General features: G+C 34.5%; 2 protein-coding genes across 5 annotated transcripts in view; one reads left to right on the top strand and one right to left on the bottom strand.

Annotated features, from left to right (window-relative positions):
- The window catches only part of LOC147382443 (disease resistance protein At4g27190-like), a 32,962-nt gene extending 20,565 nt beyond the window's left edge, over positions 1-12,397 (top strand). For all 4 annotated transcript variants that reach the window (XM_086427787.1, XM_086427788.1, XM_086427786.1 and 1 more), the window contains one exon: positions 9,248-12,397. In XM_086427787.1, the coding sequence (XP_086283913.1) occupies positions 9,259-12,198 (2,940 nt within the window). In that variant the 5' untranslated portion in view covers positions 9,248-9,258 and the 3' untranslated portion in view covers positions 12,199-12,397. The remainder of the gene's footprint in view (positions 1-9,247) is intronic.
- On the bottom strand, positions 4,097-4,489 carry LOC147382444 (uncharacterized). The gene has a single exon (XM_086427165.1). The coding sequence runs from the start codon at positions 4,487-4,489 to the stop codon at positions 4,097-4,099; it is 393 nt and encodes a 130-aa protein (XP_086283291.1).
- Positions 12,398-21,195: the final 8,798 nt, after the last annotated feature.

The raw sequence follows: 21,195 nt of genomic DNA, 5'->3' as shown, positions 1-21,195 counted from the left end.
TGGACTTCTTCTCTCCTCAATATACGGCATGGGTCACATTTCCTGGAGGTGGGTGTAGGATAGGAGCTCCCAACCCTCTCCTTTGTTCTAGAACTTATTGTTGCACAATGGCCACAAACCATCTCAGCCTCCTTTCCTCTATCAAATACTTTAAGATTTCCTTTACAATACCAAAGGTGTATGCCTCAATTAATAATAAAAAAATCCCTATAAAATGTATTACAGTTATAATAAATTCATGAAAAATATTAAAACAAGTAAACAATTGATATTCTGAAAATAATCTCTCTTAGTGAGCATTATGCTCAACTAAGGATGTATATTAACCATAAATTAATATAATTACAAATGTATCATATTATTATATGCACCCCACTAACTATTCTATACACAACAATACTTCCCCCTCAAGCTGGAGCATATACATCAAACATGCCCAGCTTGGTACAAACATCATGAAGAATAGTAGGACCAACTGCTTTGGTGAAGATATCCACATGCTGTTTAGAGGATGACACATAATGAATGACAAAAGAACCATCATTAACTTTCTCTTTGACAAAATGTACATCAACTTCAATATGATTAGTCCTCTCACGAAGAACTGAGTCTAATGCAATTTTCTGAGTTGCTTCATTATCACAATGAAGTGATATGGAACCAATGATGGAATCCCTAACCCAAAAATAAAGGAGTGTAGCCATGGCAACTCACATGAGCCATGTGCAATAACACACTACTCAACCTCAACACTTGATTGAGAAACCACAGGCTGTTTCTTACTTTTCCATGAGACCAAGTTTCTTCCAAAGAAGGCACAATACCCAGAAGTAGATCAACGATTTGTAGCTGGTCCAGCCTAATCAGCATTAATGTTGCCAGATATATCAAGGTGATCGTGAGAGCGATATACAAGTCCATAACTGGGGCTAGACTTACATACTGAAGAATACGATGAACAACAGCCAAATGAGATGCTTGAGGGGTATGCATGAATTGGCCTACTAGGCCAATAGAAAAGGCAATATCTGGTCGAGTGAGAGTAAAATAAATTTAGGCGACCCACCAGGCGTTTGTACTCTTGAGGATCGGGAAGAAGATCACCATCACCCTCATGAAGCGAATGCTTAGGATCCGTAGGAGATGAAACAAGTTTACACCCAAGCATATTGGTATCTCCAAGTAAATCTAGGTCATATTTCCTTTGAGAAAGAAATTTCCCTTTCTTGGAAAGAGCCACCTCAAGGCCAAGAAGATACTTCAAACTACCCAAATCTTTTACTTTAAATATGCGAGTAAGCTCACCCTTCACATGAAAGATAAATGAAGAGTCATCCCTAGTGAAGATGATGTCATCTACATAGACTAGAAGAATAGTACGCACTGGAATGAGTGAAGACAATATGATCAGAATGACATCTCTTGAAACTCATGCTAATAACGACTTCACTAAATCGATGAAACCAAGCTCAAGGCAACTGCTTCGAACCATATATTGATTTCCGAAGGCGATAAACTTTCCCAATATTCTCCCCCTGAAGTAGGAAGCCATGAGGATGTTCCACATAAACTTTCTCTATAAGGTACCCATGGAGAAATGCATTCTTCATATCCAACTGATATAGAGGCCAACCTTGATTTACAACAAGAGAAATAAGAATGCGGACATACGACAATTTTGTTACTAGAACAAAGGTGGGATATAATCCAACCCATACGACTGAGTGAAGCGACGAGTGACCAAGCGAGCCTTGTACCTCGCAACACTGTCGTCAAAGTTGTATTTTACAACAAAACCCAACGAAAACCAACAACTTAACTTCTTTGAAGGAAGAGAAACCAATTCCCAGGTTTTATTATACTGAAGGGCTTGCATTTCTTCCACCATTGCATCTTTCCATGCAGGATGAAGAAGAGCATCATGAATAGAACGAGGGATAGACACAGTATCTATGGTACAAAGGAAAGCTCTGTAGGAAGGAGATATAGCCTGATTGCACACAAATTGAGCAAGAGAATAAGGGGTATAAACACACTTATGAACCCTTTTACGAAGAGTAATAGGTAAATCTAGATCAGAAAGAGAAGAATGTGGAATTGTAGTAGTACTAGTAGGCGGAGATAAAGGATGGACAATACCAGTTGGAGCAACTTGCCAGGAGTATGAAGGTTGTGCGATAGAGGAGGGAGTACAAAATTGTCTGTAAGAATATGTGAGTTAATCCTGTGGCTGCAAAGAAGAATCAAAACCAAATACTGGAACAGGTAAAGAAGAATGAGATCAGGGAATTGATGTAGGAATGTCAGGAGAGAAATAAGGAACCTGCTAAAAAAAGGTGACATCCATAGAAATTAAGAAATGCCTCGACTGTGACTCATAACATTGATACCCCTTTGACATACTAAAATGGCAATGAGCACACAACGAATAGCTTTATTATCCAATTTTTTTTTTCTGGTAGGATGATGGTATTGAATAAAACATGTACAACCAAAAACCCTAGGTTCAATGGGAAAAAGGGTTGCGTGACCCGCTAAGGCTCGAGAGGAAGTTCTATTAATCAAGAAGCAAGCAGTAAGCAATGACATAGACCAATAGGACTTTGGCATGTGCATTCCCCGTAACAAGGATCTGGCCATACCAAGAAGATGTCTATTCATTTGTTCGGCTACACCATTCTGTTGAGGAGTGTATGGACATGAGAATTGAAAAAAAATAAGAGATGTATTCCCCACCATTATCAGAACGAAGAGATTTGAGGAGAACACCAAATTAGGTGTGCACCATAGAATGAAACTCCTGAAACTTGGATAAAACTTCATCCTTAAACTTCAACCATCAATGAAAGTAATAAGATATTGAAAATCATCAATACATGGAATAGAAGACAGACCACATACATCAGAGTGAACAAGCTCAAAAGAAGAATTACATCTATGCATACGAGATGGATAAACATACCTAATATGTTTAGAGAGTTCACATACATCACATTGAAATTTAACAGACTTACAAAAAGTGCCAAAAGAAGGAATCATAGTGCATGAAGTCTGAAAACCAACATGACCAAGTTTGGCATGCCACAAAAATAATGTATCATGAGTAGCTACAAGAGGAAAAGAAAAACGAGAATAAAAAATGTACATTGATTTGGAAGGAATTGTAGTAGCCACAACTTTAACAACATGTTGGTTCGGTTGCTCATCGAAGTAGTATAACCCCCCTCTCTCGATACTTCTACCAACAATCCTCCTTGTAGTAAGCTCCTGAAAAATACAATGAGATAGGTAGAAGATAACACAACAATTTAATCTTCTAGTAAGACTGCTAACAGATAAAAGCTTGGTAGAGAGATATGGAAAGTGCAACACATGGGACAATGAAAGAGAAGGCGATACAAAAGTGGTTCCTACCTCCATAAAATGAGTAAATGAGCCATCTGCGAAGTGAACCTAAGTGGATGACGTGAATGGAGGAAAGAGCATAGAAAACCCCTGAGACTGACTGGTTATATGGTTTGTAGCACTTGAGTCAATAACCTAGCTAGGAGATGATGAAGAGGTTGTAACAGCAAATGCAGAGGTAACATCGATACCTGAGGGAACTGATGATGAAAATGGACCAGATGTATTAGGAGAGGCCTGAGACTTGAACTTAGAGCGGATTATCTCAACGACTTGGGCCCGCAATGAAACCATTGTGTCCGATGAAGCAACTACAATATTAGATGGAGAACTAGAAGTAGTAGTGACTGCTGTTTGATCAAGACGACTATCAGGAAACCCATGTAACCAGTAGCAATGATCATGGTCATGACCCAATCTCCCACAATAAGAACAAGTATTAGTAGAGCGACCACTCCCACGACCTCCTCTATGGCCTCGATCATTTCCTCTGCCAAGACCCACAAAAGGTGAGAACGTAGAACCAACAAATGCAGTACGCTCCTGAGAAACACTAAGAGAAGGAGATCTAAAAGTCATAACAACACGACGTCGCTCTTTACCAAACACAATAGTGTATACAGATCGAATAGAGAGGAGGTGTTGTGCAAGTATTTGAGTATGAAGTTGTTCATAGTCAGATCAAAGACCACTAAAAGATCATAAATTTGATTGTCTCAGTGTGTTTGGCAATGATCTTGGCTAACTCAATTGACAACTCTGATAAGGGCTCATAGTGGCTCAACTCTTCCCATTGATGCTTAAGAGCTCCATAGTGCTTACTAATTGAACTCTCAACCTGCTGGAAATGAGCAATCTCATGTGTCAACTTATAGATGTGAATATCATTCTCTACGAGAGCATAGCTTCCTATGAGAGCTTCCCACAACTCAGGAACAATATCGTAGAAGATGTAATTTGTAGTGAATTGGGGTTCCATGGAGTTCAAAATCCACCTTAGAATAATGCAGTTTTCAACTTCCCATTTGTCAGCCTCTGGAGACCCAGGCAGAGGCTTAGGAGTTTTTCTTGTAAGAAAACCCATCTTTGAATGGCCCCCCATATAAAGCTTGATAGCACGAGACCAAGCCAAGAAATTATCACCATTAAATTTAATATTGGCGATATAGTGAAGAAGATAGTCAGAAAGATATGAAACTCCATTCAATCTAAGATCGTGACTCACAATGTCGGTCAATGGATTGACAAAGATGGGTCCAAAGAAGCATCAGCCAACCAATGGATTGGCAAAAGGTGGCAATAGATGGCCTCTAGGAATAAAACCAATCAATCCAAAGGAAAACAACAAAGATCGGAGTCCAAACCCTCATATGACACAAATAGAGGTCCTAAAAGAGCATTAAACAGCCAACGGATTGGCAAATGGGGGTAATTGATGGCCTCTAAGGACAAAAATGACCAGACCTTTTTGGGGGTTTTGCAACCGGAAAAATGGATCATGATTGGATCTTAAAAATACGAGTTTGGAGGAAATTGTTCTACAATCCTTTAGAATAAGAAAAAACACATCAACATCATCATAGCAGACTTGGAAGAAGCCCATGGGATTGAGGAGAGCAAGATCTTTCAGACATTGAAGTTTCGAAGTGATTCGACGAAAAAACGAGGACTGGTGTCATCAACGATGAAGAACACGAATAGACCGAGTATACGCTGATACCAAATTGTTTGAGAATAATCTCTCTTATTGTGCTCAACTAAGGATATATGTTAACAATAAATTAATATAATTTCAAATGTATCTTATTATACACACCCCTCTAACTATTCTATACACACCAACATAAACAACCATTAAGCATCAAATAAACATTAAATAATAAAAATGTAGGGAGGTAGCAATGCATCATTACTCATAGTGTCAAACATCAAATAAACAACTAGTTTAGGCTTAGGAATGAAATTTTCGACCCTAGTCTAAACTAGAGAAGAATTAAAAAAAATAGCTAAAAATCATTTTCATCATCTTCACTAGTAGGGTCCTCCAAAGAGTCATCATGATATCGGATGCCTCTATCATCTTCTAGACCTGTCTCTATTACTTTGTACTCCTTTTCATCTATCACATGTAATGGGTTGGTTTCTTTGCCTTTAACATTTTTTGTGTCTATACAAATTCAAAATTACAATAATTACATAACATAGAGTTGAAGAAAGCTTGAACTTACATACAAGTTAAGAATAAGTGAACCACATAGACTAAACTAATTGATTGCTCATCTCTTGCCTTATGCTGACTTATTGGTTTTTTTCTCTTCCTATTATAAATAGTTATTCTGGTTTGGGATGTCAGAATTGAAAAATGATACCATTTCCCTCATCTTCACCCTCGGCTTTCTCACCCTCGTCCTCATCAACCCTATGATCCCCATCCTCATGACCATCGTTTACAACCCACTTATCATCCAACTCGATTTCTTCCATCAACAATGGGTCATGATATATTTTCTTTCTCAATTTCAATTGCCTTTGCTTCAAGCTCCTATTGTACATAACATATACTAAGGAGTTGAGCTTAGATTGTTCCAATCGATTTCTTTTCTTAGTGTGCATTTATTGAGGGAGAAAATACATAAGTAAAGTAACATCATAAATATTTAATGAATCAATAGTAACTATTTTTATATTTTATTAATTACTTGATTAAAAACATGCCAGTTTCTTTCATACCCTAAAGATGTGTATGTAAGGCTCAAGATTCTGACGACAAATCTTGTCAATGCTGGTGTTGCATCTCCATAAGCAATCCACCAATTTTCTATCACATAATTCACATTAACAAGAGACAAATATGATAAATATAGATTAATAACAAAATAATTAGAAGTAAAAAACTCTTTTAAAATCTTAACAAGATTACACTTGTTTCTGGTAGATATTGCTTGATTGAGACCAAAGAAGTCTTTCTTATGTGTGAAGTCATCAATCTACAAGTGAGCCTTCTCTCTCTCTCCTTTGGATTTGCCATCAACTTCTCCCACCCAAGTTCTTTGCAATTTCTTCTTTTGCAACATCCATAAACCCATATATAAAGTACATTAACGACTCTCTCTAAATACACTCTTCTCAAGACACATACTAAGGACTTCGTGGTCTTTATTGCAAAATAATTATCAGATAAATTTTTTTGCTTTTCAAAATCAAATCTTTCACTTCTTTATTTCTTTTTCCAAGAGCTTGTTGCCCACTTTTTTATGCAAACTTGACTCAAGAGGTTGCTTACATTGCATCTTACTCTATAATGTCAAGTAGACAGTGGCAAATTGAGTCAATGCGGGTCGAATAATCTCTTTGTGTAGTTTCTCATCAAATCTAGCACCCATTCATGGCCATAAATAAAATTCGCTACCTTCCTTGCATTCTTCTTTAATGCTAGGACATGTCTACGTTGCTCACCAATTTCCTCAAGCATCAAGTCCATGCAATGAACTGTACACAACATAATCTTTTCCTTTTTTCCATCAACATTGCCCCAACTACCTTCATGTTAGAAGCATTATATGTCATAAGCTGCACAACTATCTCCTCCAACCTCATCAATGATTGCATCTAACAATTTGAACATCAAATTAACATCTTTCATTGCATTATATGAATCAATAGATCTCAAAAACTCACTCCCTTCTGGATTATTAACGAGGAAATTAATCAATTGTCTTCCACGTATGTGGTGTTTTTAACCATCCACCATAGTGGTAACCTCGAATTTTTTCCAAGTCTTCTTGTATTCATCCATCATCTTGTATGTAGTTTTCACCTCTTGTTTCATAACTCATGTACGCATTTCATGTGAAGTTGATGGCTTCAAACCTTTCACATAACTACCAACTAAGTGTATCATGTTCACAAAAGATGGACTACTACATATGTTGAAAGATATTGCATTTAAAAAAAAGAATCCTCCTAATCTCCAAGCATGCTTAGTCTCCTAATTCTTTTTTATTTATAATCGGAGGAGCATTTTGTGGACATGGGGCAAAGGATTTCCATCATCTTCATCAACATTAATGACATACCTATCCATAATTTCCCTTAAAAAAATAACTCCAAACTCTGAATAATCCCCCACACCCTCCACTACTACCTCCTCCAATACTTGGTGTAGAGCCAACGTCTTCTATAGTGCCACCAAATATGTCCCTTCATTGGCCAAAATTTCAAATTGTCTTTGGTTCATCTTCTTCTTTTCTTGCCTCTTCAATAAATACTCTTTCATCTCTTTCTTAACATCTTCGGGAACATGTGGGCATGGAGTAACATTTTTTCTTGTTCCCGTAAGATGATCTTTCAACCTCTTGACCCCTCCCGCAACGATTTTAGAACAATAAAGACATTTTTTTAGACATAACTTCTCTGAACTTGGTTCATTAACTTCAACCTCATGCTTCCAAGCGGTGTCTTTTCTGTTACTCCCACCTTTATTCACTTCTTTACGACTTCCTCTAGGCATTCTATCAATCACCATTATATAAAATTGCTATTTTAACCTCACTTTCTAGAGTCCCACTTAAAGCAGGTGGAGCCTAGGTGCTTGAATAGTCTAAGCGGCCAACGCAGGGCCTAAGCACAATATTTGACTACCCTAGAATCGGTACCTATTGAATTACTAACTAAGCTATCTGGCACCTTTTATTCATTATTTTACTTTGGTGGAAACACTTCTCTATATTTATGTTATTTCAAGAAATTATATTTTTCTTGTGTGGTATCTATTTCAATTCCGATATATTTTCTTCACGGCTGTATGTGGACACGTTATAACAATCAAAAGAAAACACAAATCAAAGATAACTGACACAAAATTTACATGGTTCGACAAGATTACCTACGTCCATCTTGAAAATCTCTCTCATATAAATCCTAATATAAGTTGGTTATTAAATTATAGTCCATGCAAAAGACCGAAATTACCTCTAAGAAAAAAATTATGATGGAGGAACACATTACCCCAAACGCTGAACTCGTGAAATTTCTTACCACAAACAAAATAGTAGGCACTAATTTAGCACTCAGAGCATTAAAATTCTTTACAGAAGGCACATGGTAGACATGTAAAGGATCATCTAGAAATTTTTCTGAACTTGTTTCGTGCGTATTAAGGTCCTAAATGGGTTGTCTTCATCACTCAAGCCAATTAAGCTTTGTTGATACAATATATGTCAACAGCGTGATATTTTTCTATTATTTTAAGTAGTCGAAGTTTCTCTTTGGGGTATAAAAAGAGTTGTTACTAGTAAAGCATAGCAATTTTTGACTCTTGGGTTGATTTTGTGCTTCTTGAGATAACACATAAATGTTAATGAGAGACCTTTTTTTTCCTACCTCAAATGTTTTTTGTCTAATGGAGGAATAAGATTCGTTCATCTGACCCCAAATCTATGGGATAAGGCTTTGATGATGATGATGAAATGATTTATATGAATTTAAATTAAGTGTTTGTGGTTAATATAAAATGGATGGACCCTGAATTGAATGTTTTGGATGTTACATAACATTTCTGTTGAGACTATCTCGATTTTGAACCTTGGTTAGCATTATTTACGTAGTTAATTTTTTGAGGGGACAGAGTTTACTCAAGTAGTTAATTTTCTAGATTTACTCCACCATTCTCTAGTTACTGTATATTCAGCAAGCAAATATAACTTTTTTACAATTGTTCTCTTATTGAAATTACATTACTGCCTGTCTTTTTAAAGAAAAAACCTTGAATTTTTTCTTCAAATAATCATTGGAGTGAATGTTTAACTAGTTTTTATTTGTCCACATTTTCAACTTTTCGCAGTGAACCTAAGCATGTTGCCGGCAGTAGTTGGGGGAGTCATCCAACCAGCATACCAATGCATAACAGTCTTATGCAAGTGTGTGGGTTCCAAAGTTGATTATGTTAAAGACATTGATACGAATTTTAATGCGCTGAAGGATGAAGCAGAGAGTCTTTACAAAAGGATAGCGGATGTAAAATGTGTGATAAAAAGGGATGAGGTTCAAATGATGCCCACAAATGAATGTCTGCATTGGATTGAAAAGGTGGACAAGGCAGAAAATAAAGTGAAGGCTTTAGAAACCAAATATAGTAATGGCAGGAAATGTCTATGTGGCTGGTGCCCCTTCTTTTCACGTTTAAATCTTAGCAAAGATATGGTAAAGATGATGGAGAATGTTCGTAATCTCAGGGAGGAAGGCAGACTTGAAAATGGAATAGTCGTCAAGAGGCCACCAGATGCAATTGCGAAGATGCTTCATCCAGGGAGAAAGAAAGAGATACCATCTCATCAAGCAATTGAAGGAAAGATAATTGATTTCCTAAATGATCAGGCTGTGAAGAGAATTGGAATTTGGGGTATGCCAGGCGTGGGAAAAACAACAATATTGCAAAAATTGAAGAACAATGTAAAAATAACTGAAATGTTTGATCCTGTCATTTATGCGAATGTCACAAAAGAGTCAAGCATGCAACGACAAATTATACAAAGGCTACAGATAAGCGTGAATGACCTCAGCGACAGCAAGGCAATTGGAGAGATAATATCGGCAACGCTAGCGACGAGGAAGTATTTATTTCTACTTGATGATGTTCAAGAATTTGTTAATCTGCATGATGTGGGAATTCGTGAAAATGAGAAGGATAGCAAAGTGGTTTTTGCAAGTAGATTCAAAGATTCCTGCTCCTATATGGAAGCCGATGATGAAATACAAGTAGAGAAATTGTGCGAGATAGATGCATGGAAATTGTTTCGAGATACAGTTGGTGATGTTGTTGATTATCCACGCATAAAATACCTTGCTGAGCAAGTGGTCAAGGAGTGCGGTGGGTTGCTAAAAGTGATTGACATAGTAGCGAAATCACTAAAAGGGAAAGATGATGAATGTTTGTGGAGGGATGCCTTGATGAAGTTGCAGTCACCAAACACTCAGATTAAATATTTGGATGAGATATTGAGGACCCTGAAACTTGGTTATGACATGTTAACAGATGATGCTGAAAAGAATTGCTTTCTGTATGGTGCATTATATCCTGAAGACGGTGAAATTTGCGAAGATTATTTGATGGAATGTTGGAAAGCAGAAGGGTTTATTGTTGGTGTAGAGAAATTAAGAGATGCACGGGATAGGGGTCATGCTATATTGGAAGAGCTTATCAATAAATCTTTGATTGAGAGAGTAAGAGTGAGATATGTAAAGATGCATGCGTTGCTTCGAAGACTTGCGCTGAGGATTACTTCCCCAAATGAAAAGAAATGTAAGTTGTTGGTGAGAACAAGAAAAGAAATGCAAGAGGCCCCAAGAGAAGAAGAATGGAAAGGGTGCAAGAGGGTCTCATTGATGGACAATCAATTACGTTGTCTACCAGAAAGGCTCGATTGTTGTATGCTTTCAACATTGTTATTACAGAGGAATTCAGATTTGACATTAATCCCCGAATCATTCTTTGGTTCTATGTGTAGTCTTCGAGTTCTAGACTTACATGGAACTGGAATCATGACACTACCATCATCTCTGTTTTCTTTGACCAGCCTTAAAGCGTTATATCTAAATTCTTGCAGACACTTGGTGGAGCTCCCAATCACAATAAAAGCACTGGATGATCTTGAGGTGCTTGATATACGTGGCACTCAAATTAGTAATCTACCCATTGAGACTGGAAAATTGGCTCATCTCAAGTGTCTACGATTTTCTTTTATTGATGTTGGTAGGCACAACCATGTTCAAGAGATGCCAGCAAGGGTGATGTTTCATCAAGTACTTTCAAGATTTTTGCGATTGGAAGAATTGAGCATTGACGTGGAAGGAAATGATCCAGGGTGGAATGACATTGTAGACATTGTCGTGCAGGGAATGTCTATATTGGAAGAATTGAGCAGCATCTGTTTTTACTTCTCTAGGTTGGAGTGCCTTCAGAATTTTATTGGAAATAGTCCCTCATGGAAGAAAGATCTCTTCAGATCATTCAAAATTCTTGTTGGTTCCCATGGCTCGGTAAACTCTCAAGGACTTGATGATTATAAAATTACGCGATTTTTAAGATTTTCTTCCGGAGAAGACATCCACCCTACAATCTTGGAGGTACTCGGACACGCTGATGCTTTTGAATTAGTTGATCACAAAAGTGTTCAGAAATTTTGCGACCTTGAAATAGAAAAGATGACCAATCTGAAAGTTTGTCTGATTGAAGGATGCAATGAGATAGAGAGCATCAACAACAGCGGTATCGGGACAACAAAAGCTGCACTCAAATTCTTACAGAAATTAGAGATGATCAATCTCCCAAAATTGAGGTGTATTTGGGAGGGGCAACTTTATTCGGGAAGTTTTGCTAAATTAACGACATTGACACTGAAAGGATGTCCAGAGATGGAGTACATTTTCTCGAGGGGAGTGATTAAACAGCTGTCTCAATTGCAAAAACTGAGATTAGAGAATTGTTCCAAGATTGAACAAATAATTACTGAAGCGGACAACGAAATACAAGAATGTAGCGTGCTTCCGGAATTGCTTACTCTGACACTCATTGAACTACCAAAATTGGTAAAAATTTGTAGAGAAGAATTGGTTTGGCGATCTTTGGAAAAGATTCAGATATTAAGTTGTGAAGAGCTAAAGAAACTACCTTTGAGAACGGATAATGCAAAAAAACTGAGACTGATTGAATGTGAAGAAAACTGGTGGCGTGCATTGGTATGGGAAGATTCTAAAGTTGAAGGTGTGCTTCGACCTCTTTGTCGTTTCAGCTGAGGGAAATCATTTGTATAATGGCTTTAGGTTGTATGCATGAATTTATAATAAGGATTGAAATCTGGAGGAGTTGCAACTCTTATGTCATCTTTATTTCGACTTTGTTTTTTTCATTATTTTTATTCTTGTATTTCATTGAAAATTACAAATAAATTCATGTGGATTGCTTGTATGTGTGATGATAAACATTTGAACATCATTTGTAAGTTATTGTGATTGCATCTGATATTCTTTATTTGTTTTTTATTATTACAATGAATGCCTGTTTTACCTTTTGGATGGCTACAGCCCCAATATCTCCTTTCTATTCAAATTGTATACGAGCATCATGGATTTATTTGCTTTTGTCATCATATCTCCACAGATCAAGATTGATGCAAAATTTTATGGGGCAATCTTGGCTAGTAAAAACTGCAGATTATGCATGTTCCAGGGGTCTTATACCATGAATGCATTGCAAACAAGCTTCCCAAAATTGTTTGTTTGTTTGTTTTTTTTTTTTTTCTAGGAAAAAAACACGTTAAAGAAAGTTTGGAATCAAAAGACTATATATATTCGATGATCCAATATTGTCTTTTTTTTATTTTATATTATTTTATAAGAGAATAAAAAAGCCCTATATTTGAAACGCAAGACCATATCTCCAACTCCATTGTTAGGAGCATCAACAAAATCGAGCTTAGTATTTTTGTTTATTTATTTTAAAAAAATGATTTTACAGTATTATAAATGACTTTTCAAGTATTTTATTTATATGGATATGCTTTTGTATTAAGCCGCCTAAATTTTATTTCTGGAGTACAAATGCTCAATTGATTTTTACTCAAAAATGATTCAAAATAACTTCAATTAACTCAAACTTTGTATAGTCATTGCTTTGAGCGTTGTGGTGTTAGAACTCAATAACCGTGTGGCCCAATTGACCTACACGTTTTAGGTTTTTGACTTGTATAAGGATTCTATATTATAGAGACGTTAATAAATAAGGAAAAATCTCAATTAAATTAGAATTAGAATTACACTTTAGGTTTTAGTAGGAAACCTTAATGGATAGGAATTCTACTAAAAGAGGATTTTTAGGCCTTCTATTTACATCTATTCAAGTGGATCGACATCCTATAATAGAATAAAATAAGATATGCGCATAAGACGTGAGAAGAAGTTGGGTCTTGAATTGAGATGATCTCCATCAATCACTAGAACTCTAGCCCATCCAACATAGACAGGAGAGATAAGGTGAGTCTGAAAAATTAAAAAAACACGTGAATCAAGGTTCACGACTTGGGAATTTACGCACATCGGATCATTGGCGCGTGGATTATGAAAAACACATCTCCAAGTATATCTTAGATCATCTGTAATTCCCTGAATTTTTAAGTCGTATATCTATGAAATCAAATAGTGAAATTTTGAGAAAATTTTGAAAGTGGGACTTAGGGTAAAACTTTCGATTTTTTATTTTTTTTGGTTCACTTTTGATGTTCATGTTCCAAGGGTCTTATACCATGAATGCATTGCAAACAAGCTTCCCTAAATTATTATTATTTTTTTCTAGGAAAAAAACACCTTAAGGAAAGTTTGGAATCAAAAGACTATATTCATTGACCCAATATTGTCTTTTTTTTTTTTTTAATATTATTTTATAAAGAATTAAAAAACCCTATGTTTGAAACACAAGACCATATCTCCAACTCTATTGTTAGGAACATCAACAAAATTGTGCTTCGCATTTATTTATTTTAAAAAGTTGATTTTACAGTATTATAAATGACTTTTCAAGTATTTTATTTATATGGATATGCTTTTGTATTAAGTATCCTAAATTTTATTCCGAAGTACAAATGCTCAATTGAATTTTTACTCAAAAATGATTCAAAATAACTTCAATTAACTCAAACTTTATATAGTCATTGCTTTGAGCATTGTGGTGTTAGAACTCAATAACCGTGTGGCCCAATTGACCTACACGTTTTAAGTTTTTGACTTGTACAAGGATTCTATATTGTAGAGACATCAATGAATAAGGAAAAATTCTAATTAAATTAGAATTAGAATTACACTTTAGGTTTTAGTAGGAAACCTTAATTGATAGAAATCCTACTAAAAGATGATCTTTAGGCCCTCTATTTCCATCTATTTAAGTGGATCAACATCCTATAATAGAATAAGATATGCGCATAAAATGTGAGAAGAGATTGGGTCTTGAATTGAGGTGATCTCAATCAATCACTAGAACTCTAGTCGATCCAACATAGAGAGGAGAGATAAGGTGAGTCTGAAAATTAAAGAACACGTGGATCAAGGTTCATGACTTGGGAATTTGCATACATCAGATCTTTTGCACGTGGATTATGAAAGACACATCTCCAACTATATCTTGGATCGTCGATTTAATTTATGACACAAGGTAAGTACCCTAAACTTTTGATTTTTAGGAATATGAATAGGTTTCTTGATATATAAGAATGATTTTTAAATCTTGGTAAATTATAGATTTATAGTTATGTGAATAAAGATTTTGTATGTTATAAATCTCACATGTGGTATCGGACCCATAGGTTCTTGAATCTCTAATTATAAATCTCAATTATAGAATTAAAGTCTATTTTGATTACTATTTTGGCAAGATTTTTTTTTGAAATCTTATAGAAACTTTATGGTTATTAAATCCATATGTCATAAAATTCAATTTTCGTTTTTGATTACTATACCCATAAAATTCAAATATTGTTTTGGGTACTATACCCATTAAAATTCAGATTTCGTTTTGGGCATTAACCCTATATATTTTAGATTTCGATTTTACTTGGGTTATTCAAACCTATAGATTTAAGATTTCGTTTTTTTTGCTTGAGTTATTTAAATCCATATATTTCATAATTCGATGCTTGGGTTATTCAAACCCATATATTTCAGATTTCGGTTTTTTTGCTTGGGATATTCAAACCCACAAAGTTCAAATTTCGATTTTTGGTTGGGTTTCATGAACCCATTAAAATTCCAAATTTCAATTTTAGTTTGGATCATACAAATCCATAATTTTTTTTTTTTTGTTTTCATTTTTCAATTGGCAAAACTTGTAGAATTCATATATGAATTTTTATCAATAACTTTATTTGAATCATAAGGGTTTGTTCTTTACAGAAGCTGGCTTCTGGAAGAAGCAGAAGCCCAAAGCCTGAAAAATCACATCCAGCAGAAGCTTGTTCATTATAAAAGCACATAAGCCAGAAATTGATGTTCGTTTGACAGCTTTTTATTAATGAATTTTGATAGAATGACAAAAATACCCTTAATGTTGATAATGTACCTAGAATGCATAAAAAAATGAGTAGAATACCTTAATAAATATATATAAATATAATAAATTTATATTGAAATTTTTTTAAAATAAATTATTTCCAATTAAAATAAAGTTATTGTAAAACCCCGGGTTTTCGATTCGTATCTTAAGGAAAAAATAAATAATAAAATTTTGAGAAAATCTTGAAAGTGGGACTTAAGGATAAAATTTTAGAATGTTTCTGATCATTTTTAATGGAATTTGACCCCACCATTAGATTCAAAATGATTGAAAAACATACTTTAGCGTATAGGCACGCTCAAATGTGAGTCCTAACATAAAAGTTGCAAAATCCTTGATTACCGAGTCAAACTAGATTAAGATAGTGACTTTTTGTTAGAACAAGAATTATTAAAATTTGATTACACCATTGGGTTCAGAACAAAACATTATTAAATATAGACTATTTACTTGTCATTTTTGGAGTCCAAAAAGTGGAATTATCGTCAAAAATGAAAACGACGTCAATTTTATGATCACATTGGGCCAAAAACGTAAATTTTTTTTAGAGATAGAATTTATAGAAAGTGACCATACCATTAGATCCGGAAAGAAAAATTAGACGAAATAGAGTATTCATTCGTCACTTTTGAAGTCCGGATGGTCAAGTTATAGTCGATCGAAACAATAAGCAAAATATCGATTTCGTCCCAAGACTTTATATAAATAAAATTTCTAATTTTTTTTATTGTTCATCATCCCCAACCCATCCAAAACCAGTGAAGGTTATTTAAAAAAAAAATTATTTTTCTTTCGATTTTTCAACTTCGATTCGTCGCAAACGGTTCACTTTCAACGATCGACGTAGAAGGGAAAAAGGTCCGCAGTATCGACATCTATAAAACCCATCTAATTTTCTTCCGTTTTCTTTTTTTATTTGTCCCGTATTATCAAAAAACAGGTGTATATATATACGAGGGTTTCGCAACTTCGACCTTAGATTTCATCCGTTTCGGGATCAAACCATCCTCTGTTGCAGAAGGGGGAAATGAGGACGGCGTCAAGATCTTCGAACTCACCAGGTCAAATTCAAAAATCAGCCGTCTCAAAAACTAATTCACCTCGATTTCTACTCTAACCATCTCGATTTCTACACACGTACTTCAATCCTTTCGCATAGAGATTGTAAAGAACTCTCAATTTTTATTAGTAATCATAGATTATGAAAATTGCATTTAAGATTTTAAAAAAATTTGTGATGTGTTTCCAAAAATATAGAATTTAATCGGTTATTTCAAATTCATGCCAGAACTTGCATATTTGATATGTTTAATTATATTTTATTACAAATTATACATGGGTAAGATATTTCATTGGGTTATTTCTGTCACTTAGGTCCTGTGTATCGTTCGGACCTCGTTTTGATATAAGTTTTGTACTTTGTCAATATTATTAATAAAAATAAATTTCATAATTAAAAAAATGATTTAATATTCAATGATCTCATATTGAGATAATGAATAAGAAAGTTGATATTTTGTTTGAGAGAAAACTGTAAAAAAATCGAAAAAAGAAAAAAAGGTATGAAACGGTAAAATGTCAGAGTCATACCCGAGGGGTGATGTCTGCATTTTATATTATTGTGTTGTGTGTAAGTTGGTAAAAGGATATCCTGGGATAATATTACTAGTTACATGTTTATTTATTTTCTGTTAGCGCGAGGCACTGTTTACTTTTCCGTTATTTTATTTATTTTAGGCCGAGTGGCCACAGTTGCATGGTAAAAAACTAGATATCCATTCTCAACCTTGTATTGTTAATTTTCTTTTATTTGCAAATGAAAATAATATTTATATGTAACTATTTTGTGAGCTATTAAAGAGTCTGTGAATGCCTGAAGAGATAGTATATCATATCATCCGGAGTGGTGTATTATCCTGGGATGTACGGTAGGGACAACCAATCTCATACGTGGTATGAGACGCGTATAAGAGTGGAGTCACAACTAGAATTCGGGTTATTCCTTTCTATTTTTACCAGTGAACTTGTAATGTAAAGGTGGTCGTATACAAATGATTTATATATTTGAGAATCACATGCACGCCTGATAAGTATAGACGAAGATGATTAGTCAGTGATCACTAACAAAATATAGTAGTCGAACATTCTGACACATCGAAAAGAGACCCATTGCTTATGGTCACGTTAAACGACCAGCTTGAGCCGGATAAATGGTCAACCAAGTGTGGTAAGTACAACGACCGACCATAAAACATAACACCTATAGTAGCGACATTTAATTTTTGCCACTAATATTACTGTTTAGTGGCAACATATACATCACAACTAAAAGTATGTTTTTAGTGGTAAAATATAACTGTACCTAATGATTAACCATTAGTGATAGAAAATACCTTACCACTAAAACCCCAAATCTTTATTGTGGCACAAAATATAAGTCGTCACTAAATATCTTGATCTATTCACCTTAAGGGTGCTAAAATTAAATCTATGGCATTAGTGACGTATACTTTTGAATTGCCACTAAATGTTAATGCTATAATATTTTTAGGGCCAACATATTAATTTTGCCACTTAAAATTACCTTTAAATGATAATATATAAACCGTGACTAAAAAACTCACCACTAAAAGCAAACTTTCTTGCAGTGTGTATATATAGCAACAACCAGACTATAGGTATACTATAAGCATAGAGGCATACAAATTATTACATATAATTCTATATAGATGTACACTATGCTAATTTTGCATATAACTAAATACTAAGAGCTAAAGTATCCTCTTAAAAAAAATGTTTACGAGACTTCAACCTAGGTTAAACAAACCACTAGGTCTAATAATGCCCAAGATTTCTAAAATTTCCCTCAAATGAATACTATTCTCAAAGGTCCTTGGGAATTGCCTAGTGAGGAATGAGTGAATCAGATTTTTTTATCTTAAAAACTAAAATCTAGGTCGTGACAGAAGTGGGCTTGGACATGTATACTATATAGGATTTCTTGAAAATCTTGATTTTCTTTAATTGAAAATATATACATATAGGGGAGTCGTTCCATATTTTTATAGATAAGAGTGGACGGCCTAGATCGTCTCGAAAGTAGAAACCGACCCATCAAAGTATCTAATCTTCTCCAAATAGAGGTTTCCCAAATAACAGAAACTCACAACTTTTAGTTATTATTGACCTATTGCCTTTATGAGAAAACCCATTTAATTAGAAAACATAAAATCATGGGTCATAGGCTTAATGAGCCACACAACAGATAGTAGGATAGCATCTTGGTCTTATAGTACAATGGAAAATGCCCAAATACTTGAGAGACAAATAACAATATTGGTGTGGGATAAAGGTTGTATATATATCCCAACGTCTTCGATACACTTATCAAATATTGGCACTGAGAAAACAACAATATGAAAAGAGAATATAAGTGTAGAAGAATATCCAGTGTTTATTGATATTCTATTGCATGAACCCTAGTAGGGTATTTATAAATATTATTCCAACGAAGATATAAAAAGTGTCTTAACATAAATATTCTAATCATCGATAATTCCTAATTGATATTGCTACATATGTCATTCTCCTTCACAATAACTTCCATTTGTGATGAGATACATTGACAATGATGCAATGTATCTCATGCATTTTAAAACGATGCATCATGTATTTCATGAAATATTCTAATAAAATGCATCTTAAACTCTAATACTCTCCTACAATTGAATGGCCCTTTAGTTAAGGAACGTGCAATTGGTAGAATTAAATAGTTGATCTTGATTTCATAAAGTGGCATGTTCATGAATGGCAAAAAATTCAATCACGCTTGTTGGTGATCACTATCTGTCTATGAAGCCCACACTACGTCATAATGCGCCAAAAACGACTGCCCTTACAGTCGCAAAAAGAGTTGTTTTAAAAGGAGTGGTATTTTAAAAGCGATAGACCAAAACAGTCAGAAAAACGACAGTCCAAGACAGTCTGAAAAAGCGATTGTCGCTACAGTAAAATAGGGATATAGCGATGGTCGCCGACCGTTGCTATAGGGTATTTAAAAAAAAAAAAAATTAATTTACACCTACCCCCCTCACATGTTGTTGAATATTGGAGATACCCCTATGTTTTGACATTGATGACCTAGACCCCAACTAACAACATGAAAAGACCCAAATGCCCCTCGTCTTCAACTTTCATAAATCTAACTATTTTTGGAATCACCTATGGTAATTAAATTATCTACTTTTAGAAGGTAAAATCAAACAATTATACAAATCTAATATGATCCCATTTAGATCCATGATGTGATGATTCCACACCCAACACCCCTACGAACAAATCACCAACTTTCAAGTCAATTACATACAACATAAATCCATCCTAGGTTTTTTTTTTCTTTTTTCTTTTATTTGTAAAACAACAAATCCATTCTAAGTTAAACATGTGTAGACACCCCATTTTTGCATCCGCCTGATTAATCAAGTCGTCGACCCGATCGCAAAGGTTCTCAATGATGGATGTTTATTCCAGTGCTTTATTTTGTTACCGGATGTGTTTCAGAAATTCGGATGAGGTATCTCGAGCTGACAAAACTTTAGAAACCACGCTACGCTAGGAAAATACTACCCCAGAAACATAGAAATCATCATCCTACAAACCAAAAAGAAGCTTCACAATAAAAATCACTAAAAATGACCAAATTACCAAAATACCCCTAACATCAAAAAAACCTTAGAGCCTACATTACGCTTAGGAAAACCCGTTCAAATACATAAAACGACAAATCGAAACCAAATAAATCATTTCGCCAATTTTCACAAAATTTGACAAAATTACGAAAATACCCCTCATAAAATTCACCACCATTTCACACAAAAAATTTCATAAATGACAAAAATCAACATTCCCATGCCTTATGAAAAATTGATTCCAAAACATCTTGGAACATTGAAAAACGACTTAAAACGTAAAAAATCATCTCCGAGGGCAAAATGGTAATTTCACAATTTTTATAATTAAAAATTTCAAAATTAATAAATAAATCATTAAATAATGTAAAGTGAAACATTAATAAAATTAATTATAAAATTTAAATCAAAAAATTGATCAATCAGGCTTTTAAGAAAAATTATTGATGGTTCGCGAGATATTTCTTTAAGGACCCCTCCATTTGGGGGTCCAAAGAATCAAAGATATAATAGAGAGGGGTTTTCCAAAAATTTAAAGTCAATCAAGAAAGACTAAAGTCAAGATATTAAAGTCAATCAAATAAGATTAAAGTCAAAATTAAAGTCAATTAAGTAAGACTAAAGTCAAGTATTAAAGTCAATCTTATAAGACTAAAGTCAAAACACTAAATCAAAACCCTAATCTAAACTAATTAAGTCAATCTCATAAGACTAAAGTCAAAACCCTAACCCTAATCTAAACTAATCAAGTCAATCTCATAAGACTAAAATCAAAACCCTAAGTCAAAATCCTAAAGACTAAGTCCATCTCATGAGACCAAAGTCTAAACCCTAATTGAAATCCTAAAAAGAAACCCTAATCAAACCCTAATGCTTCTAAAAATTTTATAAATAGGAGCCTCCACACCCTATTTTCGTATCAAAGAAAAAACCCTAGAAAAAGTAGGTGAAGAAGTCTCCACAACCTTCCCAAAACCTTAATTTTGAAGCCTCAACTCCTTACCT

The sequence above is a fragment of the Akebia trifoliata genome, chromosome 16, assembly GCF_017979445.1.
Source record: "Akebia trifoliata isolate Shusen 1 chromosome 16, ASM1797944v1, whole genome shotgun sequence".
Classification (NCBI taxonomy): Eukaryota; Viridiplantae; Streptophyta; class Magnoliopsida; order Ranunculales; family Lardizabalaceae; genus Akebia; species Akebia trifoliata.
The sequence above is the reverse complement of the archived record's forward strand: the minus strand, read 5'-3'. Positions and strand labels throughout refer to the sequence as shown.